This window comes from Delphinapterus leucas, chromosome 13 (genome assembly GCF_059928025.1).
Source record: "Delphinapterus leucas isolate spDelLeu-1000000601 "Yukka" chromosome 13, BTC_Dleu_Yukka2, whole genome shotgun sequence".
NCBI lineage: Eukaryota > Metazoa > Chordata > Mammalia > Artiodactyla > Monodontidae > Delphinapterus > Delphinapterus leucas.
Window position 1 is genome coordinate 75,352,179 of NC_143141.1, and position 26,198 is coordinate 75,378,376.

General features: G+C 37.4%; 1 protein-coding gene across 17 annotated transcripts in view; it reads right to left on the minus strand.

Annotated features, from left to right (window-relative positions):
- Positions 1-26,198, minus strand: part of NCOA1 (nuclear receptor coactivator 1) — a 366,103-nt gene that overhangs the window by 42,254 nt on the left and 297,651 nt on the right. For all 17 annotated transcript variants that reach the window (XM_089922464.1, XM_022574322.2, XM_089922461.1 and 14 more), the window contains 6 exons: positions 25,776-25,923; positions 23,145-24,465; positions 20,117-20,297; positions 11,442-11,559; positions 9,988-10,156; positions 1,128-1,442 (listed from right to left, as the gene is read on the minus strand). In XM_089922464.1, coding sequence (XP_089778590.1) covers positions 1,128-1,442; positions 9,988-10,156; positions 11,442-11,559; positions 20,117-20,297; positions 23,145-24,465; positions 25,776-25,923 — 2,252 coding nt within the window. The remainder of the gene's footprint in view (positions 1-1,127; positions 1,443-9,987; positions 10,157-11,441; positions 11,560-20,116; positions 20,298-23,144; positions 24,466-25,775; positions 25,924-26,198) is intronic.

The following is a 26,198-nucleotide window of genomic DNA, read 5'->3' on the forward strand; positions in this document are numbered from 1 at the left end:
GGACTTAAAACTAGAGCTAACTCTTACAGCCGTCTTATTATGCTGCCTGTCTAATATAATTTAGCTCCTTCTTCCTCTTCCTTTGTCTATTAGTAAGGCTCCAGGGAATTTCTTTAAATGCTTTTTTAAAAATTCAAAGCAATATAGACATATGGTTAAAAAAATACAAAAGATTAATAACAAGAAGCAACAATCTACAGTCCCGGTCCTGCTTCCCAGAAACAATACTTTTAACAGTTTGGGTTTTGGGTTCTTGATGATTATCCCTATAACTGCTGCTTATACAATCTTAAATATTTATATCATTATACCTACTCATTATTTGTCATGAGAGAAAATACTTAGCTCATCCACAACTCCCAGGACCCCCAAACTATCCCTTCCTCTGTTCTCCTAGTATTATGACATCATTAGGCTTTAATCACTCTAACTACAAACAACATAAACTTCATTTTGTGTTCAATTATAAACAATCTCTCTCTCTTTTTTAAACTTTTTATTTTATATTGGAGTATAGCTGATTAACAATGTTGTGAAAGTTTCAGGTGCACAGCAAAGCAACTCAGCCATACATATACATGTATCCATTCTCCCCCAAACTCCCCTCCTATCCATGCTGCCACATAACATTGAGCAGAGTTCCTGTGCTATACAGTAGTAGGTCCTTGTTGGTTATCCATTTTAAATATAGCAGTGTGTACATGTCAATCCCGAACTCCCTAACTATCCTTTCCCGCCACCCTTCCCCCTGGTAACCGTAAGTTCATTCTCTAAGTCTGTGAGTCTGATAAACAGTATCTCTTGATGCTGTACTTTAGAAATTAATCAATGTTTCAATTTTATTAATTTAGTAATTATATGATGTTCATCCTAAATATTTATTTCAAGAAACAAAAGTAAATTCCTTTCAAACTGTTGGTATCAAAGTACTTTGTTATGAGCTAGAAGTCTTTAATTGAATGAATGTTCCTTATTCTTATCCTAACAGAACAAGGATGACTTTGAGTCATAAAGGTTCTGGGCGCGGACTTGACACCTTTATTGTAGCAATTGGGCTGTCTTATTACAGAGAGAGAGAGTTAGCACATACCTTTAAAAAGGATCACCAGCTGAACAAGAGTACTCACCTGCTGTTGTCCTTGTAATCGCTGTTGAAGTTGAAGTCTAAGTTGGTTGGGTGCTGCTGGAGGTCTGTTTAGAGTCTGCCTGGTCTGCATGCCCATGCCAGGTGAAAAAGCACCTCGAGGAGGTGTTACTTGAACAGGCATAGTCCCCAGTGAAGGTTTTTGCCTGACCATGCCTTGGAAAGGGCCAGAGAGATTGGCAGTTGGCGAAGGAGAAGAATAAGGCTGGGAATAAAGGTTGGGTCTTTCTTCCATCATCAATGGTGGTGTTGCTTGTTGTGGTGGAAATCTCTCTGATAATACATCTAATCCACCTCCCTGTTGGAAAATAAGCCAGAACATTTTACAAATAAATTTCTGGCAATAAATGACATGCTTCTCTATATGATTTTGGATCTGAGAGCATGTTATCTCTAGAAAGTTTCATAATAATATATTCATGCTGAATTCATGAAGCTCTCCAGAAGTTTGCTACTTAAAGGAATCACTTATAAAAGTTACTTCTGAAATGGAGTAATAGATTAACTGAGATGTTTAAAATCTCAGTAAAGAGATGAAAATATAGTTAAAATAAGGGCCTTACATCAATGAAATAAAGCTAAATGGTTTGAAAAGAACCTCACTGCAAAGTCTAAGAATCAACAAATGTTACATTTAATGGGTTACCACGAGAAGTAGATTCCTAAAGGAGGGATTAATTTTTCTGTCTCAAATACAGAACTCATGCTTTTATCTCACTTGAAAAAAAATTCATAGCTGACTTAACAGAATGCAATAAACTTTTTGACTATTACTCATTGTAAGAAATGTAAATTGTGACCTATTTTGTGTGTGTGTGTGTGTGTGTGTGTGTGTGTGTGTGTTTGTAACTGAAAACAGAGTTTCATGAAACATAACTTCCCCTTTTTCTGCATTCTGATACTCTGTATTCTACATTGTTCTACTCCATTAAAAAAATACTGATGGCGGCCTCTAGACTGAATCATAGGAACCCTGAGGATGAACTGACCCTTTTATTCACTATTCCACATCGCGTTGCAGACCTATCAGAGGGAGCCATGTGATAATTGTGGCCACCAGCTGAACCCACAGCCACCTTCTGCCCCCCTCGGACCCACCCAAGAATTTCTGAGCCTTCTTTATGAGAGAAGGAGGAGCTTTAAGATGGCGGAGGAGTAAGACGCAGAGATCACCTTCCTCCCCGCAAATACATCAGAAATACATCTACATGTGGAATAACTCCTACAGAACACCTACTGAACGCAGAAGACCTCAGACCTCCCAAAAGGCAAGAAACTCCCCACGTACCTGGGTAGGGCAAAAGAAAAAACAGAGACAAAGAATAGGGACGGGACCTGCACCAGTGGGAGGGAGCTGTGAAGGAGGAAAGGTTTCCACACACTAGGAAGCCCCTTCGCGGGCAGAGGCTGCGGGTGGCAGAGAGGGGGGGAGCTTCGGGACTGCGGAAGAGAACACAGTAACAGGGGTGCGGAGGGCAAAGCGGTGAGATTCCTGCACAGAGGATCGGTGCCGACCAGCACTCACCAGCCCGAGAGGCTTGTCTGCTCACCCGCCGGGGCGGGCGGGGGCTGGGAGCTGAGGCTCGGGCTTCGGTCGGATCGCAGGGAGAGGACTGGGGTTAGCTGCGTGAACACAGCCTTAAGGGACTAATGCGCCACAGCTAACAGGGAGGGAGTCCAGGAGAAAGGCTGGAGCTGCAGAAGAGACAAGAGACATTTTCTTGCCTCTTTGTTTCCTGGTGCGCGAGGAGAGGGGATTAAAAGCGCCGCTTAATGGAGCTCCAGAGAGAGGCGCGAGCCGCGGCTATGAGCGTAGACACCAGAGACGGGCAGGAGACGCTAAGGCTGCTGCTGTGGCCACCAAGAAGCCTGTGTGCAAGCACAGGTCACTCTCCACACCTCCCTTCCCAGGAGCCTGTGCAGCCCGCCACTGCCAGGGTCCTGTGATCCAGGGACAACTTCCCCAGGAGAACACACGGCGTACCTCAGGCTAGTGCAAAGTCACGCCAGCCTCTGCTGTTGCAGGCTAGCCCCGCAGTCCGTGCCCCTCCCTCCCCCCAGCCTGAGTGAGCCAGAGCCCCCGAATCAGCTGTTCCTTTAACCCCGTCCTGTCTGAGCGAAGAAGAGACACCCTCAGGTGACCTACACGCAGAGGCGGGTCCAGATCCAAAGCTGAGCTCCAGGAGCTGTGCGAGCAAAGAAGAGAAAGGGAAATCTCTCCCAGCAGCCTCATGAGCAGCGGATTAAATCTCCACAATCAACTTGATGTACCCTGCATCTGTGGAATACCTGAATAGACAACGAATCATCCAAAAGTTGAGGCGGTGGACTTGGGGAGCAACGATATATATATTTTTTTCCTTTTTCTCTTTTTGTGAGTGTGTATGTGCATGCTTCTTTGTGTGATTTTGTCTGTATAGCTTTGCTTTTACCATTTGTCCTAGAGTTCTGTCTGTCCTTTTTTCTTTTTAATTACTTAAAAATAATTTTTTTCTTAATTATTTTTAATTTTAATAAATTTAATTTTATTTTATCTTCTTCTTTCTTTCTTTTCTCTCTTTCATTCCGAGCTGTGTGGAGGACAGGCTCTTGGTGCTCCAGCCAGGCATCAGGGCTGTGCCACTGAGGCGGGAGAGCCAAGTTCAGGACACTGGTCCACAAGAGACCTCCCAGCTCCATATAATATCAAATGGTGAAAATCTCCCAGAGATCTCCCTCTCAACGCTAAGACCCAGCTCCACTCAACGACCAGCAAGCTACAGTGCTGGACATCCTATGCCAAACAACTAGCAACACAGGAACACAACCCCATCCATTAGCATCGAGGCTGCCTAAAATCATAATAAGGCCACAGACACCCCAAAACACACCACCAGACGTGGACCTGCCCACCAGAATGACAAGATCCAGCCTCATCTACCAGAACACAGGCACTAGTCCCCTCCACCAGGAAGCCTACACAACCCACTGAACCAACCTTAGCCACTGGGGACAGACACCAAAAACAATGGAAACTATGAACCTACAGGCTGCGAAAAGGAGAACCCAAACACAGTAAGTTAAGCAAAATGAGAAGACAGAGAAACACAGCAGATGAAGGAGCAAGGTAAAAACCCACCAGACCTAACGAATGAAGAGGAAATAGGCAGTCTACCTGAAAAAGAATTCAGAATAATGATAGTAAAGATGATCCAAAAATCTTGGAAACAGAATGGAGAAAATACAAGAAATGTTTAACAAGGACCTAGAAGAACTAAAAAGCAAACAAACAGAGATGAAAACACAATAAATGAAATTAAAAATTCTCTAGAAGGGATCAATAGCAGAATAACTGAGGCAGAAGAACAGATAAGTGACTTGGAAGATAAAATAGTGGAAATAACTACTGCAGAGCAGAATAAGGAAAAAAGAGTGAAAAGAATTGAGGACAGTCTCAGAGACCTCTGGGACAACATTAAACGCACCAACATTCAAATTATAGGGGTCCCAGAAGAAGAAGAGAAAAAGAAAGGGACTGAGAAAATATTTGAAGAGATTATAGTTGAAAAGTTCCCTAACATGAGAAAGGAAATAGTTAATCAAGTCCAGGAAGCACAGAGAGTCCCATACAGGATAAATCCAAGGAGAAACATGCCAAGACACATATTAATCAAACTATCAAAAATTAAATACAAAGAACAAATATTAAAAGCAGCAAGGGAAAAACAACATGTAACACATAAGGGAATCCCCAAAAGGTTAACAGCTGATCTTTCAGCAGAAACTCTGCAAGCCAGAAGGGAGTGGCAGGACATATTTAAAGTGATGAAAGAGAAAAACCTACAACCAAGATTAGTCTAGCCAGCAAGCATCTCAATCAGATTTGACGGAGAAATTAAAAGCTTTACAGACAAGCAAAAGCTAAGAGAATTCAGCACCACCAAACCAGCTTTACAACAAATGCTAAAGGAACTTCTCTAGGCAGGAAACAGAAGAGAAGGAAAAGACCTACAATAATAAACCCAAAACAATTAAGAAAATGGTAATAGGAACATACATATCAATAATTACCTTAAATATAAATGGATTAAATGCTCCAACCAAAAGACATAGACTGGTTGAATGGATACAAAAGCAAGACCCGTATATATGCTGTATACAAGAGACCCACTTCAGACCTAGGGACACATAAAGGCTGAAAGTGAGGGGATGGAAAAAGATATTCCATGCAAATGGAAATCAAAAGACAGCTGGAGTAGCAATTCTCATATCAGACAAAATCGACTTTAAAACAAAGACTATTACAAGAGACAAAGAAGGACACTACATAATGATCAAGGGATCAATCCAAGAAGAAGATATAACAATTATAAACACTTATTCACCCAACATAGGAGTACCTCAATACATAAAGCAAATACTAACAGCCATAAAAGGGGAAATCGACAGTAACACAATCATAGTAGGGGACTTTACCACCTCACTTTCACCAATGAACAGATCATCCAAAATGAAAATAAATAAGGAAGCACAAGCTTTAAATGATACATTAAACAAGATGGACTTAATTAATATTTATAGGACATTCCATCCAAAAACAACAAAATACACATTCTTCTCAAGTACTCATGGAACATTCTCCAGGATAGATCATATCTTGGGTCACAAATCAAGCCTTGGTAAGCTTAAGAAAATTGAGATCGTATCAGGTATCTTTTCCGACCACAACGCTATGAGACTAGATATCAATTACAGGAAAAAACCTGTAAGAAATACAAACACAGGGAGGCTAAACAACACACTACTTAATAACCAAGAGATCACTGAAGAAATCAAAAAATACCTAGAAACAAATGACAATGAAAACACAACGACCCAAAACCTGTGGGATGCAGCAAAAGCAGTTCTAAGAGGGAAGTTTATAGCTATACAAGGCTACCTTAAGAAACAAGAAACACCTCAAATAAACAACCTAACCTTACACCTCAAGCAATTAGAGACAAAAGAACAAAAAATCCCCGAAGTTAGCAGAAGGAAAGAAATCATAAAGATCAGATCAGAAATAAATGAAAAAGAAATGAAGGAAACGATGGCAAAGATCAATAAAACTAAAAGCTGGTTGTTTGAGAAGATAAACAAAATTGATAAATCATTAGCCAGACGTATCAAGAAAAAAAGGGAGAAGACTCAAATAAATAGAATTAGAAATGAGAAAGGAGAAGTAACAACTGACACTGCAGAAATACAAAGGATCATGAGAGATTACTACAAGCAGCTATATGCCAATAAAATGGACAACCTGGAAGGAATGGACAAATTCTTAGAAATGCACAACCTTCCGAGACTGAACCAGGAAGAAATAGAAAATATAAACAGACCAATTACAAGCACTGAAATTGAAACTGTAATTAAAAATCTTCCAACAGGGGGCTTCCCTGGTGGCGCAGTGGTTGGGGGTCCGTCTGCTGATGCTGGGGACGCGGGTTCGTGCCCCGGTCTGGGAGGATCCTGCATGCCGTGGAGCGGCTGGGCCCATAAGCCATGGCCGCTGAGCCTGCGCGTCCGGAGCCTGTGCTCTGCAGCGGTAGAGGCCACAGTGGTGAGAGGCCCGCGTAACGCAAAAAAAAAAAAAAAAAAATTTTTCCAACAAACAAAAGCCCAGGACCAGATGGCTGCACAGGCGAATTCTATCAAACATTTAGAGAAGAGCTAACACCTATCCTTTTCAAACTCTTCCAAAATACAGCAGAGGGAGGAACATTCCCAAACTCATTCTACGAGGCTACCATCACTCTGATACCAAAACCAGACAAAGATGTCACAAAGAAAGAAAACTACAGGCCAATATCACTGATGAACATAGATGCAAAAATCCTCAACAAAATGCTAGCAAACAGAATCCAACAGCACATTAAAAGGATCATACAGCATGATCAAGTGGGGTTTATCCCAGGAATGTAAGGATTCCTCAGTATATGCAAATCAATCAACGTGATATACCATATTAACAAATTGAAGGAGAAAAACCACATGATCATCTCAATAGATGCAGAGAAAGCTTTCGACAAAATTCAACACCCATTTATGATAAAAACCCTCCAGAAAGTAGGCATAGAGGGAACTTTCCTCAACATAATAAAGGCCATATATGACAAACCCACAGCCAACATTGTCCTCAATGGTGAAAAACTGAAACCATCTCCTCTAAAATCAGGAACAAGACAAGGTTGCCCACTCTCACCACTATTATTCAACATAGTTTGGAAGTTTTAGCCACAGCAATCAGAGAAGAAAAAGAAATAAAAGAAATCCAAATTGGAAAAGAAGAAGTAAAGCTGTCACTGTTTGCAGATGACATGATACTATACATAAAGAATTGTAAAGATGCTACCAGAAAACTACTAGAGCTAATCAATGAATTTGGTAAAGTAGCAGGATACAAAATTAATGCACAGAAATCTCTTGCATTCCTATACACTAATGATGAAAACTCTGAAAGTGAAATTAAGAAAACACTCCCATTTACCACTGCAACAAAAAGAATAAAATATCTAGGAATAAGCCTACCTAAGGAGACAAAAGACCTGTATGCAGAAAATTATAAGACACTGATGAAAGAAATTAAAGATGATACAAATAGATTGAGAGATATACCATGTTCTTGGATTGGAAGAATCAACATTGTGAAAATGACTCTACTACCCAAAGCAATCTACAGATTCAATGCAATCCCTATCAAACTACCACTGGCATTTTTCACAGAACTAGAGCAAAAAATTTCACAATTTGTATGGAAACACAAAAGACCCTGAACAGCCAAAGCAATCCTGACAAAGAAAAACGGAGCTGGAGGAATTAGGCTCCCTGACTTCAGACTATACTACAAAGCTACAGTAATCAAGACAGTATGGTACTGGCATAAAAACAGAAATATAGATCAATGGAACAGGACAGAAAGCCCAGAGATAAACCCATGCACATATGGTCACCCTATCTTTGATAAAGGAGGCAAGAATATACAGTGGAGAAAAGACAGCCTCTTCAATAAGTGGTGCTGGGAAAATTGGACAGCTACATGTAAAAGAATGAAATTAGAACGCTCCCTAATACCATACACAAAAATAAACTCAAAATGGATTAAAGACCTAAATGTAAGGCCAGACACCATCAAACTCTTAGAGGAAAACATAGGCAGACATAAATCACAGCAAGATCCTTTTGACCCACCTCCTAGAGAAATGGAAATAAAAACAAAGATAAACAAATGGAACCTAATGAAACTTAAAAGCTCTTGCACAGCAAAGGAAACCATAAACAAGACGAAAAGACAACCCTCAGAATGGGAGAAAATATTTGCAAATGAAGCAACTGACAAAGGATTAATCTCCAAAATTTATAAGCAGCTCATGCAGCTCAATAACAAAAAAACAAACAACCCAATCCAAAAATGGGCAGAAAACCTAAACAGACATTTCTCCAAAGAAGATATACAGATTGCCAACAAACACATGAAAGAATGCTCAACATCATTAATCATTAGAGAAATGCAAATCAAAACTACAATGAGATTATCTCACACCGGTCAGAATGGCCATCATCAAAAAATCTACAAACAATAAATGCTGGAGAGGGTGTGGAGGAAAAAGGGAACCCTCTTGCACTGTTGGTGGGAACGTAAATTGATACAGCCACTATGGAGAACAGTATGGAAGTTCCTTAAAAAACTAAAAATGGAACTACCATAGGACCCAGCAATCCCACTACTGGGCATATACCCTGAGAAAACCAGAATTCAAAAAGAGTCATGTACCACAATGTTCACTGCAGCTCTATTTACAATAGCCAGGACATGGAAGCAACCTAAGTGTCCATCAACAGATGAATGGATAAAGAAGATGTGGCACATATATACAATGGAATATTACTCAGCCATAAAAAGGAACGAAACTGAGTTATTTGTAGTGAGGTGGATGGACCTAGAGACTGTCATACGGAGTGAAGTAAGTCAGAAAGAGAAAAACAAATACCATATACTAACATATATATATGGAATCTAAAAAAAAAAAAAAAAAGAAAATGGTCAGAAGAACCTATGGGCAAGACGGGAATAATGATGCAGACCTACTAGAGAATGGACTTGAGGATACGGGGAGGGAGTAGGGTAACGTGGGACAAAGTGAGAGAGTGGCATGGACATATATACACTACCAAACGTAAAACAGATAGCTAGTGGGAAGCAGCCGCATAGCACAGGGAGATCAGCTCAGTGCTTTGTGACCACCTAGAAGGGTGGGATAGGGAGGGTGGGAGGGAGGGAAATGCAAGAGGGAAGAAATATGGGGACATTTGTATATGTATAACTGATTCACTTTGTTATAAAGCAGAAACTGACACACCACTGTAAAGCAATTATACTCTAATAAAGATGTTAAAAAATATATATATACTGGTTATGATGCACTAAAGTGATCTTTTAACTACAAAGTCTCAAAAACGCTAACCCGGAAGTTGGAATGTCATGGAACATATAGGTTGAAGTGTAGCATGAATGGAGGACAAATTAAGTCCTAAAATAAGAAATGATGTTATAAAATATGGATTTTATTCTAGGGGGAGCTTGTAAGATTATGTTCCATAGTAAAAGGCTAAAACTCTCTAATTCTAATTATTTCTAATTCTAATTATTATGATATTTTTGTTTAAAAAGCCCATTATTTAACTATTATATATTTTGATAACTTTCACAAGGGTAAATTATAAAACAGCTAAAACACAGTGAGAGTAATATGGAAAAGTCTTGCTTAAAAATAATTTTCTAGCTTTCAGGGCTCCATCATTTAAATAATGCCAACTTTAGTAAATACCTGAACAAGTTTGTCAATTCCCAGAGCTCTGTCTAGTTCAGCTAGCTCAGTTTCATCTTTGCCACTGAGGAAGGATACCAGCTGTTCAAGAAGAGCCTTCTCATCATTTCTTCCTTCGACTGTTGTTGGTGGACAGAGAAGCTCATCTAACTGTGAACTAATGCACTGGCTGCAGAATCAAAAGATAAGAAAGTTTAAGACTGATATAGCAAGTAAGTATTCAACCTTAAGAATGCAAATACACACACACACACACACACACACACACACACATATATATATGCAAATGTAGTTCTAGGAAATTCTCTGTTGAAATGCTTTTTTAACCAATTCTTATGCAATGAAATTTTCTATACTTAATGGGCAGAAATTTATGAATGTTTGGTATGTAGCTTGAATATATTTTTCATTATTTTGTCAATCATTGAATTTTGTTTCCATATTCTTCATGTTAGCTTACAGAAATAGCCTGAAAAATTAACCAAACATAGTTAAGAGAAAATAATTTTTAACAGAAGTAAAAAATAAAAATCAACCAAAAACTCAGAAAAAAATCATTTAGTCTATATCAAGATTTATACTATTTATTCTATGGGTGCCATTAATTATTGATAATTGAACCATAATCAAAACAGTACATATTAAATTACTTAACTTTCAAAGATGATCAAATTATATTGATAACATGACATGATTATCATTTACAAAAGAAATCAAACTAGAAAAATGAAACATGCTCAGTGTTAAGCAAAAAATTGTTGATTACATGTAGGAAATACGTAGTCTAATCCAAACTGATACCAACTGATGCATAAAACTTAGAAATACATAGAAGATAACACTAGTACTAATACTACTTGTATAATAATATAATTATAAGGATTCTTCTTTTGGGAAGGTAAATGGGACTATAGTTCACAGTTAAGGCTCCACACTCAATATTACCTACTCATCCTTTGGTTGCTATATATGAGATATACTCTATGTGTTGGAATGAAGCTACCTGTGTGGATTAAGAAATTGAATTCCAATTAAGATGGGACACTGAGTAGACGTGGAAAGTACCTTCCCTTCTTATCCACTCTTGCTCCAAATAAAGAGAAAAGCTGGACAAAATAAAGAGCAACACAGTTGTTGTGCCGAGGCCAATTCATCCACAGGTCCCAGGAATTTTATGGTAATCAATCAAAGAAAAGTAAGAGATGAAAAATAAAACAACAGCTGCATACTATATCAGCCTCCTGATAATTACAATGTACACTAGCCTTGCAGTCATGCAGTAAATAAATGTTTGATTCGGTGTCCTCCTCCATCCTTTTCTTTTCATTAAACCTTCACTTCTATTAATATCTCACAAAATACCAATACAGACTGGAATCTAGTTTGGGAAAAGTAGTTCTTTGCTGTAGAAGTTGGTATCTGATACTTCATAATATACAAAATGTATTACTCACTCCTCTGGCTTATTCTGATTTACAGCTGTCACTGTATTATTTGTCCATGGAACCTGATCACCACTTCCTGGTTGTCCAAACTGGTTATCAATTGCTTCCAATTCCAGCTCAGGTAATCCTGGTTAAAGAAGAAAGGGTAAGAAGTCAGGACATATTACAATGGAAGATAAGATGATAATATTTTTAAGAAGTAATATATTGTACGGTAGAGTGAGATTTCCCCTATAAAATACTACCTCAGTGATACAAAAGTCACTTATTCAGAAACTTAAATTATCTAGAATGTGACCACATAATAAGTAAATGAGAAAGTGAGAAAAGGTCTCTGAATCAAAGGAAGTCCGATGTTAAAAGTTTTTATATATTACCATAAGAGAATCACTTAGGACTTTGTCTGAAATTATTTATTTTAAAGACAATCATAACAATTTGGTTAACTGCTTATTCAGTCTACACCATATTAGAATATGCTATAAGTAGGGACAGTGTTACTGTCATAAAATGAGAGCCGCAAGTAAAAGATAAAATATGTTCTATAAAAGGCAGGAACAGAAACTAAAGGGCACTGCAGTCTGGGGACAAAACTCTACAGTTGTTAACTGAGAATATAGCTGTACAATAACAGTGTAATTAATTGATGTCTATAATGATGAATGAAAAAAGGGGTTGAATTATGTCTTGTAATGGAAGAAAATAGCTTGTGCACTTTAGAACGTTTTTGTGTGGGCAATGTTTTTGAAAGGTTTATTTCTGTACTATTTATAGTAGGAAAGAAATGTAAATAACCTAAATACCAGAAATTTGCTGATTGATTAATGAATTATGGTATAGATATTTACAACATGCTGATAAATGAAAAAAGAAGTATAATCTAAGACATTATGTTCAGGATGATTCTGTTTTTATAAGCTATTTCATATATATTAATAGAAAAAATGCTCGTAGGCTATATATCCTTGGTAGATTTTAGGTTGTGAGATTAAGGATTACTTTATTTTCTTTTAGTGTTTCTCATGGTTATTTGTAATCTCTAAAGAGAACAAAATTCATATGTTGAAGCCTTAACCTCTAGTACTTCAGAATATGACTGTATTTGGGGACAGGGCTTTGAGTGAAGTGACTAAGTTAAAATAGAGTCGTTAGGGTGGGCTCTAATTTAATATGGCTGGTGTTCTTAAAAGAAGATGTGGTTAGGACACAGACAACACAGACAGAGGGACGGCCATGAGGACATAGTAAGAAGGAAGCCATCTGCAAGCTAGTGAGAGAGGCCTCAGAAGACACCAAACCTGCTAACCCCCTAACCTTGGACTTCAAGCCTTCAGATTGTGAGAAAATAAATTTCTGGCAATAAAATACCACTGGTCTGTGGTATTTTATTATTATGGCAGCCCTGGCAAACTAAAAACAAAAACAAAAACTAAGAAAGCCTTGGTGGCTTAAGAAAGAACATGATTAGGTAGAATTCCTCATTCTAATGAATGGAGAATAAGTAGATTTAAGGATGCTCCCCAAATTTATTTAATGCTGGATACTGATCATTATTAACCACACAAAACATGTTAGGCTCACTTTTATGTGAAATATACTCAATATTTAGTATGAATGAAACATAGGAGTCCATATAAAAGCACATTCACTTCTACATGCAAAGAATTATAGCCTGCAATTAAACTTGTCTTCTTTATCATGATAAATGATAGAGAAATCAAATTCTAAAAGGATTCTGGAAAAAAAAAAAAAAGCAAAAAACAAAGCAAACAAAAAACACCAAACAACAATAAATGGTGATAGGAAAGTAATCCCTTAATTCCTCTCATTACTTCAGTCAGGAAGTTGGTCAAAGATTATCTAAAGCTGTCTCATTGCTCTGCTGCACACATTAATTTTTCAATCTTATTCCATTTTAGAAATCTAACCTAAACAAAATAATTATATTTAAGAGTCAAAGAAAACTTACATGGCTGTCTACCATCAATACTTAGTATTACAGGATAGTTTATTTGACTCAGTAATAGGACACAGTATCTCATTTTAGTAGTCTTGATGGGAAAAAAGGTTAAGAAAACAAGTTGGATAAAATATTTTCAAAATAAAGATTCACGTGCTAACTTTGGTGAAAAGGGGGGGGAAATCCAAAGAAATCAATCACTGATTCAATTAAAAGCTTTGTTTGCATAGGCTGTATGCTTAAAAGAAGTTGGTTTTTATTCTAAAAGTCACTTCAACCTTTTAGGACTTCCTTTAGAAACTCACTTACATAAAAAAAACTCGAGGATTTGCTGCAATGTTTTACAAAATACACACTTTATCTCTCTTTGTCCAGGGAATAAACCTACTATTTTTGGTCATGTTTGTGCCTCTATTGCAAACATGAGTAAGTATGTATATATGTTACACAAGACAGGCATAGTACTTTTTAAAGGGACGCATTACTGCATTTACTAGTCTCTGTTGGAGAGAGGCAGCTGAAGCGGGGGTAGGAAACAAGCTCTTAGCGATTCCTGATCAAGCTATTAATGGGTTTGCTTTTTTTTAATCATCTGAGCAAAGGGCTCAACATCATATTTTCTCCATTTTAAACATGGTTAAAAGAAAACTTTATATCCCTGTGAGCCACAGTAATTCCAGCTTAAAAAACCTTATATTATTAAAAAATTTAAAAACTTCTGCACACAAAGTAGAAAGCATTGTCTAATTAAGAGAGTGGCTTTTGCACACTTTACTCCACTAAGAGTTGATTCAGCATCTAGTGATTGTGATGTTCACAGTTAATTTTCTTCAGCTGTTGGTAAAGAGGCTTCTGGTTCAGTTTTGTGTTGCATTTGGCTGTTAACTACGCACAGCAGTTACAATGTTTTATTTGACTAATTTCTCTACTATACAAAAAGAACGATAAATCAATAAGATGAAAACTGAATAGCCCAATAGATATATGGTCAGAGAATATAAACAGGTCACATGAAATCATTGAAAAATGATCAACCTAATTCACAATTAAAAAAATACAGATTAAAACTACATTGAGATACTTAAAAAAACACATCAAATTGGCAAAGATGAGAAAATGCATAATTCAACTTATTAGAAAGGACGTGTGGAAAGAGGAACATTATCAGTTAGAGTGTAAACTGGCACAAGAAAGGCCATTTGGCAAAATCTGTCTACCCTCTGACCCAGCAATTCTGTTCAGAATTTATATTTCAGATATACTCTCAAATGTGGTCAACTATCTCTACATAAGATTATTCATTACAGTTTTGTACTAGCAAAAGATGCCTACCACTAGCCACAACACACTAAACACAACCTCAGAAACAGGGAACTAAAAATGGAGTTCTGAAGTACTGAAAATGTTTTATGTGAAACAATTATTTTTAGTTATGAACACTATTAATGTACTACAGATAAGATTTAAAAAATTATCATCTCAGAATATGTTCATAGAACATAAAAACAAGCACCTCAGTAGGTCATTCCTTACTTCAGTGATGTTGCCAATGTTCAAATATTTTTGGAGTTCTTCTAGAACTGTCTTAACCAGTATACAAGTCCTTCAAGAAAATACTTCTCCTTATAACTACATCTAATTTTGGTTCTGATGTTTCAAAAAGTATTATTCTTTTCAGATCAACAAATTTGGCTCCAAATAACTTCACAAAACTTCAAAAGTCAAATCCACCCTCAAGGGATAGAAATTTAAAGATGGTCAAAAGGACACAGTAGAGGTTCTGAAGGTACTGCCAAGAAAGCACATTCTGTATATTTTGATCAACATCCTCCTAAGTTGTCTCTTGATGTGCTCTTGTAGTACATTTCTAACAAAATTATTTAAATCGCTTGGTCACACCGTATGGTTGTGTGTGTGCATATACACAATGTGTTTTGAAACCAGGAAGACTGAAATTTAAATCCTGGTTCTGCATATACTAACTGGATAACTTTGGGCAAGTTTTTGTGTGTTTTCTTTTCTTTCTCTGGAACTTATGATCTTAGTTTCCTCATATGTAAATAGATCTAAGGAAAATTTCTGGTTCAGTGTGAAATATATCATCTATATTTTATTTGATGTGTAAAATTATCACTGAAACAAAAGACATTAAAAGGGAAAAACAAATCTACAGCTGAAGGAGAGGCAAAAGAAGCAGCATGGCAGCTGACTAGAACAATGAAGAATTTCTGAAAGATAAAACAGATGGAAAGATAAAACTGATGGTGAAATTGACCTAAACTAAAAACCTTACATCAGGACAAAGAGGAGATTTTCCAAAAAGGGGGTTTTTCTCAGAAGAACACTAGAACAACTCCAGGTTCAGTGGTCATTCGAGCGTATAAAGGAACAGGCCATGGGTGATTGCTGGGATAATTAAAGGACAACTGAACAGCTGTCACCAGGCACTGCTCTGAATGCAGCTGACTCTGGCGTCTGCCCATGGGATTAAAGTGGTGAGTACATGACTCAGTGTGGGAGTTCTGCCCAGGGAATCTCCCAAAGTGGGTGTGAGGGCTGCCACGAGGGATTTCCCCATCACCAACCCCCACTCCTTCACAACGACAACTAAGAATCAGGGCCTCTATAATCAGAACCTACATTCACTGCCAGAGCAAAAGGCCTCTCACTTTAGCTAAAGAAACACTCTAGCTACCAAGACGTTTCATTCTAGGTCTTTTTCAGTATATATGGACAGACAGCCCTGATTTACCAAACATTCAAGAAAAGTCAACAGCAGAAAAGAAAGATAGCAAATTTGACAAAGAAAGAAAGAAACTTTGAAGGAAAAAGGGTTGTTACAGAAAATAGATGAGCCCTAAAGTAATATGCTAAATTTATCATCACATAGATTTAAAAGTCTATCATATACATAAATGGTAATAGACTTCTATGAAAAAAATTTCTAAAAACGTGATCGCCACAATTAAAAGAACTCAATAGATTGACTGAAGAGCAGAATGGATGTAGTTGAAGATTCAGTTTTGATCCAGAAAATCTGGCCCAGACTCTCTCAGAATACAGTGCAAAGTATGACAGAAAAGATAAGTGACATGGCAGATAGATCCAGAAGTTCTAATAGGTATATCTCAGGTGGTGAAATACTATGATAATTAAACTGTCCTATGTGAGACCTTTGGGCACAAGGTCAAGACATGGAATCAGCTACTGGATAATGGACTCCGGCTCTAGTGAAAGGTAGTGGTGGGCAGTGTAGATGCTAGAGGGGGCAGAGAATCAGAGGCTGTTCTCTTCCCTTTATAAGCTATCATATTTTTGTCCTCATCTTTTTTTCTTTCTTTTTTCCTCTCCAGTCTTTTGTTATCTTTTTCTTTCTCCTGCCCAACTTGTTTCCTCAGCCTTATGCCTCTTGAAACCTTTTTTCTTGTCGGTATGGAAACTTTGTAAACACTGTCTGCAGCTATCACCCTCCCCTCATTTACCTCAATTTCTTCCCCTCTATGCTTCTGGCCTTCAGCAATACTACAGCACAGGGTTTAACAGATTCTGGCCTATTTACAAACTTTTTTACATGGAGCTGTATTCAGGGGAGGAAATCTCAAGAAAGAAAAAGGAGCTATTTGCCTCAAGACAGATTATGAATGAAAAACACTCTACTTTCACAGACTTGTAGAGCTAGAAGACACCTTCTTTCTTTTTTTTTTTAATTAATTAATTAATTTATTTTTGGCTGCATTGGGTCTTGCTGCACACGGCCTTCTCTAGTTACAGCGAACAGGGACTACTCTTCCTAGAGGTGTGCAGGCTTCTCACTGTGGTGGCTCTCGTGTTGTGGAGCGCAGGCTCTAGGTGCACAGGCTTCAGTAGTTGTGGCACACAGGCTCAGTAGTTGTGGCTTGTGGGCTCGAGAGCACAGGCTCAGTAGTTGTGGAGCACGAGCTTAGTAGCTCTGTGGCATGTGGGATCTTCCCAGACCAGGGCTTGACCCATGTCCCCTGCACTGGCAGGTGGATTCTTAACCACTGCGCCACCAGGTAAGTCCCCCTTCTATTTTTATTAACTTTAATTTTCATCAAATTAACACATATACATAAATTTAAAAGTCAGGACCAAAAGGCCTATTAATGAATAAAAGCAGTTTCCTGTCTTGCCCCTTCTGATCCTTTAACTATTTCCCTTTCAACAGAGGCAACCATCCACTACTTGTGTAGCTGTTTTCTTTAGCATTTGCCTAATTATTTCTAAAATATCTCCATTTTAGATTTCTGACTCCCCATCATGATAGATGGATGGGGTTTTAGTTCTCTCACATCACCTCTCTTATTACCTCCTGTGCCCTCAATTCCCTAACAGAGATCACAGTTCTTTATAAAATAAAAAGTTAATATTTAGATTCTTACGACTACACAAATATTACTCACTGCTAAGTCATGTCGTGTACTATGTTCAAACATCCTTTCTTATATCATGATTTCTTTTCTCTGGAGTTAACAATTATTTTTTTTCATTTTCCTGCTTTTCTAGGAGAATTTTTTGGATGCGTCAACATTTTTGACATAAATCTATCATTAATATTTCCTATAAACTCAACGAGATAAATTTAATTTCTCCCTTGGAGGCCGCCTTTCCAGAGGACTCAGGCCCCCTGCTCCAATCAACACTGCTTGTTCTCTAATCTTGCTGATCATTCCTGGACTTCCCTTCAGATCCTCTGTTTCCCCTGGACCCTGTTTTTCTTTTTTGGTTTTCTCCCTGTTCGCTGAAGTATATCTTCTAGGACCTGTCAAACAAACAAAAAAAGAGTATGCCAAAGAAGTATACAATGAGTGTATGGACTAAAAAATTTTTGAAAAGATATTTCATCCATGAATAACATGGGAAGAAAAAAAGGGACAAAAAGCAAGAAAGAATTTTTGGAAATTAGATATCCAAAATTTTTTAATTGCAAGAGAAATATCAGAAAATAAAGCTGAGAAAAGCTGTCAGAAAGAACAAAAAGACCAAAAGACATATAGAAAGCAGGGAAGAAAAAGTTAAGATCGACCTTGTTTTGTTTGCTCTCTTTCAAGTTACAGACTTCCTTCAAAGTCCTGATTATCTTTGGCTGTGTCTATTCTAAACAGACACAGTGTTCTAAAACACTGACTGGTTAGGCTCAGTGTGAGGCTTGTGTCTGCTGGTAGCCTTCACTGTTGGATGCTTAGATGGTAGCATGACCTTTGCATTTTAGGGATTTCTCCATACATGCCAATATCCAGACATCTTCTTTCTGGCCATTTGGTATCTCCTGAGATAACCCCTCCAGTCTCCCACATTGGAAGGGGAAGGACAAGGATGAAACCAATCAATATGCAGACTTTCATTTTATCTACTCTTAGCCTTACACCTCATTGTTTCCCAACTGTGCCGGATATCCCAGAGTCTGGAATCTCTATTTCAACTAGAAGACTTCTGAAGTTGTTTCATCTAATTCTTATTTTGCAGATAAAGAGAATGAGACTCAGAAAATTCATGTGCTTAAGGTATTACCATTAATAAATGGGAAATATGAGACTTGAACCTAGGCTCCTGCTCTCATCTAGTGTTCTGGTCAGCTGAAAAACTGCTTCCAAAAATGTCAGAGATGACTTGAGATTTTTCTTTCCAGATGTCTGGAATCTTGGTAAGCTTTTGGGAATTGTGTCATGCCAGCTAAAAGCTGTAGTCAGACTGAAATAAACAAGGCCCACATCTGGTCCCATTAGAAGAGGGACAGGCAAATTTTGAAAGTGAGCTGGTTAGTTTCCTTTACTTTCAAGGTCACACAATGGAATTATCACCACTATTTTTTTCAACTTCAAAATTTGATGGGTGGAAACTATCTTCATGAATTGGAAGTATACTATTCAAAGTGTCTCTTAAGTAGGAGAATGCTACCATGGGCTAGAGGAGTCATGACCTATTTCAACATAGATGTCTCCTAAACAGTGGCCCATGAAAAACTCATTCTGTGGGGTAACATGTATTACTTGAGAAAAGGAATTCCATAATTAAGAAAAGTTTGGAAAATGCTGGATTGAAATCTTTAAATTTAAATTTAACTTGTAAGGCTAAAAGGATGTATTGTACAACATGGGGAATATAGTCAATGTTCTGTAATAATTGTAAATGGAGTGTAAACTTTAAAAATTGTATAAAATTTTGTTTTAAATTAAAAAACAATAAACTGGCACAAAGATAAAGCAAAACAATTTTTAAAATACATAAACTAGTTCATCTAACACAGGACTTCCTAAAACCTTTAATATGCACTGTGGAATTTTAATAGAGGAATGGTGTATATGTCACGTAGCATTTGCCCAGTGTATGTTAGCACGAAATCCTTTTTTTCATAGGACTAGTGTTCAAGGAATACACTTTGGGAAACATAATCTGATCCAATATTATATTTCTGAAAGTCCTACTGTGGAATGCTTTGGGTAAGAACACAAAATTGCTCTCCTTAACATCAACTGCTCACCTTAACATCAATTACAAAAAAGTAGAGGTTATACTATAACTTCAAACAGACATGATGAGTGAAGTTCATATGTCTGAAAGTAACTGTGTGTTACTAATAGTGGCATTAATGAAAAGATATTTCACTCTCAACAAACAAAAGGTCTGTGCAATAATGATGAGAGACAAAGCACTAATCCATATTATCATTAAACATTTAAAATGAAGTTCTGTCCCCAACACATACTATTCAGCCTGGAAGTGGGTCTGGCAGTGGTGGTCTGAAGTGCAGCTGGCAGGATCTCCGATTTGATGGCTACAGTGGTGACTGCACCATCCATCCTCTCTGTCTCACATAAGCCTGGCAACTGTGCTGCCTTCTCCAGCGTGGGTAGTAACTGATCAAACTGGTCAAGGTCAGCTGTAAACTAAGAATGGAAACCAAAGTTAGAGGAAATATATTCTACACTTTCACCTGAAACAATGTAGAAAACAAGTTGTTCCTTTAAACTATATGAATTGAGTGTGACTATGAGAGAATGAAGAAAGAAGAATTAGAAAGACTGGGGTCTCAATAAAATAACAGGACCTAACACTGGAACAAAATGTGGACGCTTATGATATTAATATACTACAGGATATAAGATAACATACACATAGTGTTTATCTACTATATCTCTGTATAAGATGTATGCACTGGAAAAAGACTGAACTGGAAAGAAATATCGAGTACTGTGTTACGACGATAGCATCATGGGTGATTATCTTCTGTCACATTTTTCAAAATTTTATAAAATGGCTTACTTTATGATGGTGCAAAACATACACTGTTTTTTAAAATAATTTTTAAAAGTTTGGGAAAGTTTTTAATAAATATTAGCTTGAAAGATCCCAGAAAGGTCACTTCCCACTTAAGTACTTACTAGAATAAGAAACATATCTTCTAGCACAGGTAGGGAGTTCCTACATCTGTCTGTGGCTATGCACAGGAGAAAACTGACCTTTATTTCACAGTATTATTCCACTACGGTTACCTTAAGATAATTCATCAACATAAAATGTCTACCTGTTTGGGTTTCATTATTTACTTCAACAAAAATTTCTTTCTAGATTGTGTAACAGAATTACATGTATGTATTTTTTAAAAGTGTGGCTTCTTTCACTTAACGTTACATTTCTGAAGTTTAGACACCTTGTCGCAAGTAGCAGTAGATCACTTTGTTTTTGTTGCTGAATAGTATCTCATTGTATGAATATGCTACAATATATTTATCAATTCTACTGTAATGGATTTGGGAGTTTTTCTGGGTTTTGGCTAATACAAGTTAAACTACTATGACAATTTTTGAACATGTCTTTTGTGGCACATGCAAAAAGTACTAACAATAAAGGAAAAAACTGACAAATTGGACTACGTTAAAATGAAGAACTTCACTCCAACAAAAAGCACCATTAAGAGAAAGAAAAGGCAAGGCACAACATAGAGAAGATATCCGCAAATATATAAACAATAAAGGACTCACCCAAAATGCATAAAGAACTCTTACAGGTCAATAGGAAAAATATAACATATTGGGAAAATGGGCAAAACACCTGAACAGGCTATTTACAAAAGAAGAAATCCAAATGACCAATAAATGTTTACCAGGGAAAGGCAAATTAAAACTACGAAATATCACTACACAGACCCCAGAACAGCTAAAATTTAAAAGATTGACAACAGCAAGTATTAACAAGGATATGGAACAACTAAAAGGAATTCTCACACACTAGGAAAACTGGCATTATCTACTAAAGATGAACACATACATATTTTACGATCTTGCAATTCCACTCCCAGGTATAAACTCAGCAGAAATGCATGTACATGTGCACTAAAACAGATGTGCCAAGATTGTACACAATGGTATTTTCTTATAAAGCTGTTACTTTTAAAGTTAATTTTAAAGCATGAGAGTTTTAACATAGTTATTATTTAAAGCTGTTTTTCAGCTGAGAAACACAGCACTAGTTTAGTTGTACCAAGAGACAGCCTTCTCAAAGGGCACACACGTAAAGAAATAACCCAAATAGTGTTATAGTAAAGAGAGACAATACAGAGCACTATGAGAGTGGAGAGGAAGGGAATGTTTAACTAAGGCTACTGGGGAAGGCTTTACAGAAATGATGTCTGAATTGTTTGTGAAGGATGAGTAGAAGTTCAGCAGACATAGAAAGGAGAGCAAGGCAGAAGATGCTTAGAAGAGACATAGCTTATCCCAGGAATGGCAAGGGCTTCCATGTGCCTAGAATGCAGTATGCCTGAGGGAAGAGAGAGACTTCTGTGAGATGAGGGCAGAAAATAAACCTGACTCAAGAAACTGTAGGACCTATACGTACTAAGTGTGAATCTTGTTTCACAATGAAGAGTCTTATTAATAAACTGCTTTGTGAATACATTTTCAGCTATTTCATGTATGTCTATATTCTGTCTAAATAATGTGTAAGCTCCTAGCAGGGAGGAACCACATATTCTGTTTTTCTTAAATTCCTTCAGAGTCCACAGCAATTATTCAATAAATGAAGCTGCCTATTACTTTTCACTCCACGCCCTACCCCAGCCTAAACACAGAGGTTCCTGATCCATAACAATTTATGCAAAGGTTTATTTGTATTTACTTCTGTTTCAGGGCATGTTATATACCCTACTACCCAGAATACTCAAAGTCCCTATTCTGATGGGGTTTGTGGATTGAGGGCAGTTAGAATCAGATGAGAAGGAAAAAGACTTTTAAAAATGCTTCAAAGGAAATTAAATAGCAAAGCAAGCCAGACTAGACAGCTTTGTCCACCTCCTCACATTTCTCTCTCATTTCATTTACATCAGAGGTTCCCAAACGTAGTTACATATCAGAGTTCTCTGCGGAGTGTCTTTAAAATACAGGTTTCTAGGTTCTATTCTGAAAGAGTTGGATTTAATAGGTGGGAAGATGGGAGGAGGGAGCAGGGAAGGTATTTTTTTAAACCTCCAAAGATGTGAACTCTAATTTTATAGAAAGAAAGAAACATCTACTTTCTTAGAATGCCACATTAATATTGTCGCCCTCCAAGGCTCCAAAGAGAACTTTTCAGGGCATCCCGTAATTTCTCAACCATTGAAACTAACCTTTTAACATATGCCCAAGGGATAGGCAAAACATAGCCTGAATCCAAACATGGTCTATGGATGGAATAAAATAAATGAAAAGAAAAAAATAACTAGGAATGTTCATTCTGTAAAGCAAGGAATTACCTACCTGGCTCTGTGACTCCAGTTTAATTTCCTCAGGAGCAGGTTTGGTCATTGGGGCTGGATTTGTGTTACAAGGATCCATCTGTTCTTTCTTTTCCACCTTCACCTTTACATCATCCAGGCTCAGGTTTGGAGTGGATCTTAAATCTTTCTCATCTTTATCTAAAAGGTAGCGTAGGAGCTGATGGTCTTTTGATTCTTTTTTCTTTGAAGCATCCAGTTCCAGCTTTATACTGGAGTTCCCTTGTACCTGTCCAGTCACTGCCACAGAAGTAGATGCACTGTCCTTTTTATCAGGCTCCACAGACAAAGTTGTGATATCCGAGGGGCTACCCTCCTGTAAGAGCCGGTGTAGGATTTTGTGCCGCTCTGTCAGTGAGCTATGAGAGGAAGGGCAAGAACCACTTGAAGAGCTAGCAGAGGCAGAGCTGGGAGTGCCTGTGCAGGACAGTACCTCTTTGCAACTTGTGTCTATATCAGCATGCCGTAACTGCTGCTCTGCAGTTGTTGTCAAAAGCTGCACTAGTTTGTGACTGGTTTGAGAGTATTTATTGTCTCCATCTGAGAGTCTGTCACTGTTATGCAGAAGGCCAGAATCCAGAGGTTTGCCATCATTAGAGCTGTTGTCAGACTGAATCATTTCATTTAAAATGGATGCGATCTCTTTATTATCTTTGGATTCAGCTTTTGCTGGCTGTATATTTAATCTGTTAGGTGAATTCTGTGAGCTCATCTGCCTGAGGACTGGAGAACTGGCAGAGAAGCCAACAGAGTTATTGGGTCCTTCATTCATACTCTGTAAAGGTGTTACTGGGATGTTTGAATAAGATCGGTTGCTATTATTACAGGCAGTACTTGTCATGCTAACGGGGGAGCTTAATGTTGGAATATTAGGAGGAAATGAATTGTTTGGCATCCTGGGCCTTGTTGCCAATCCAGAACTAACTTGTCTCCTTGGAGACATGAACTGTGCAAGGGATATTCCTGTACCTTCCATAGGAGAATTATTGAGGTTTAAAGACGGATTAGTGCTCTGGGAACTGGCCTGTCCCTGGTTTAAGGCAACACTGGCTACAATCTGATTTCCAGGTGAGCATCCAAAACTCCCTTGGCTGTTGCTAGAATTACTATGACTGCTGCTATGAAGGTCTGAGCTCTGTTGGCGGTTTACTCTGGTGGATACCACGTTGTTGTTGGATGGTGGCAATGTAGCTGAACGGGCCGCGCCGTGAGCTGGAGAGATACTAGGATTGACGGAAGGGTTTACCCGGGGAATTGACATTCCAGGATTAGTGTCATCTTGAGGAGAAAGACCACTGTGTTCCCTAGAGGAGGAAAAGACATTCAAAGATCTTCACTGTTTTCCATTATAATATTTTTATGATGCATATTATAAAACAAGACCATTAATCTCACTAATGTAGCAAACTATCAAAAGCTTCTGTATCACTTTAAACTAAGAAAAGCAGTGGACTGTTAGTACTACTGTGAAATATTAGCATCACTTAATAGGCAATAGTGCTTAAGACCCTGTAAATATGATAATGGTTTCAGTTAAATGGGAGAGAAACCTTTCTTGGCCTTGGGAAAAAATCCAATATATGCACTTTTAAACTTTTCAAAATTTCATATAAATAATTAACACTACATAAGACTTTTAGTTAAAAGAGAAACTTTCCACACCTCTCTGGTATTTATTTATGGTATTTATTTATGACTCCCTTGTTACAGCTTTTAAGTATTTCAACTCCAAAGAGGAAGACTGGGTAAGGAAAATACTGTGTCACTGATGTAAAAATTAAAAAGGGTGACATGCAGACATAGCAGATGTTCTGAAAGAGAAATCACAATATGAAAAAAAGAACTGTGCTAATTCCACTCACAAGCATAAATTAAACTAAAATTAGAAAATGCAGAATACTGAATTCAGATTTTCATCAAGTTCTTTACTCAAATCCATAATTACGACAACAGATTTGTGACTGGTATTACCATGTTCCCATAAGCAAATATATCAGATGAGAGAAAGATGAAGTGAGGGAAAATGTCTTTGCTTTTGTTTAATGCTAAATTTTAAATAGTTGTAAATGTAGGATTTTGAATAATTCATAGGATAAGAGAATGGTTTCATGAATTTACCATATATAATAGTGCAAAACATATTTTGAGAGGAGAACAAATTAGAGGCAATGACATTCAAAAAATCTCAAGTGGATAGTTTAATAATTTGTAGTTTGATAAACTATCAACTTGAACTCAGGAGCCACTGAGTTTTGCCCTAATGAAAATAAAGCACTTTTAAAATTAAAAAATAACAATACTAATAAACTCAAATCTTTTATGACCATAAGTTCACATATGGAAAGTTGGAAATTCTTAGCCACGTTTTTGGTTTTTACCCCTTAAGCATATATTCAGCCACACCTTTCCTGTCTCCCTTTTTAAACAACAAAGCTATTGTTAGGCGACAGAACTATAAAACTCAGTATGGATATATTAACTATATACTCATCATGCTAGTTTAATGCCTAATTTAAAATTTGTTTTCTCGCCATCAAGAATATAAAACTTCTTTCTCTAAGAAGAGATATGTGAACTGACTTATTTCATATGAAGCTCTCCAAATAAGTAGTACCTGTCGATGATATGAATTCCCATGATGAAAGGTTGCATGTCTGGACTTTGAGGGTAGCAAAGTTTACACTTGGTGTGGGCGCTAAGCATTGTCCCATCATTCAATATGAATCTATAGGATGGGCTGGAGGCAGTGCCACGAGTCATCACTGTTTCAAACAAAAGAGAAACCTAGTTAAAATTCTGACGCTTATACTTTGGGCAAAGGAGAGTTACCAAGCCTTATTTCTACCTAGAACTTCATTTAAATGCCCTTCTAACTGCTGCCTGCTCAGACTCTAAATACAGTCAGATAAAGCAGATATCTGAGGGGGAAAAATGATTCTGGGTGAAATATACAATCTGATGACAAGTTTTAATTTAGTCCTACTTGAACGGGTGCCTCCTCACAGAAATTATGATTATGAAGAAACCACAAACCACA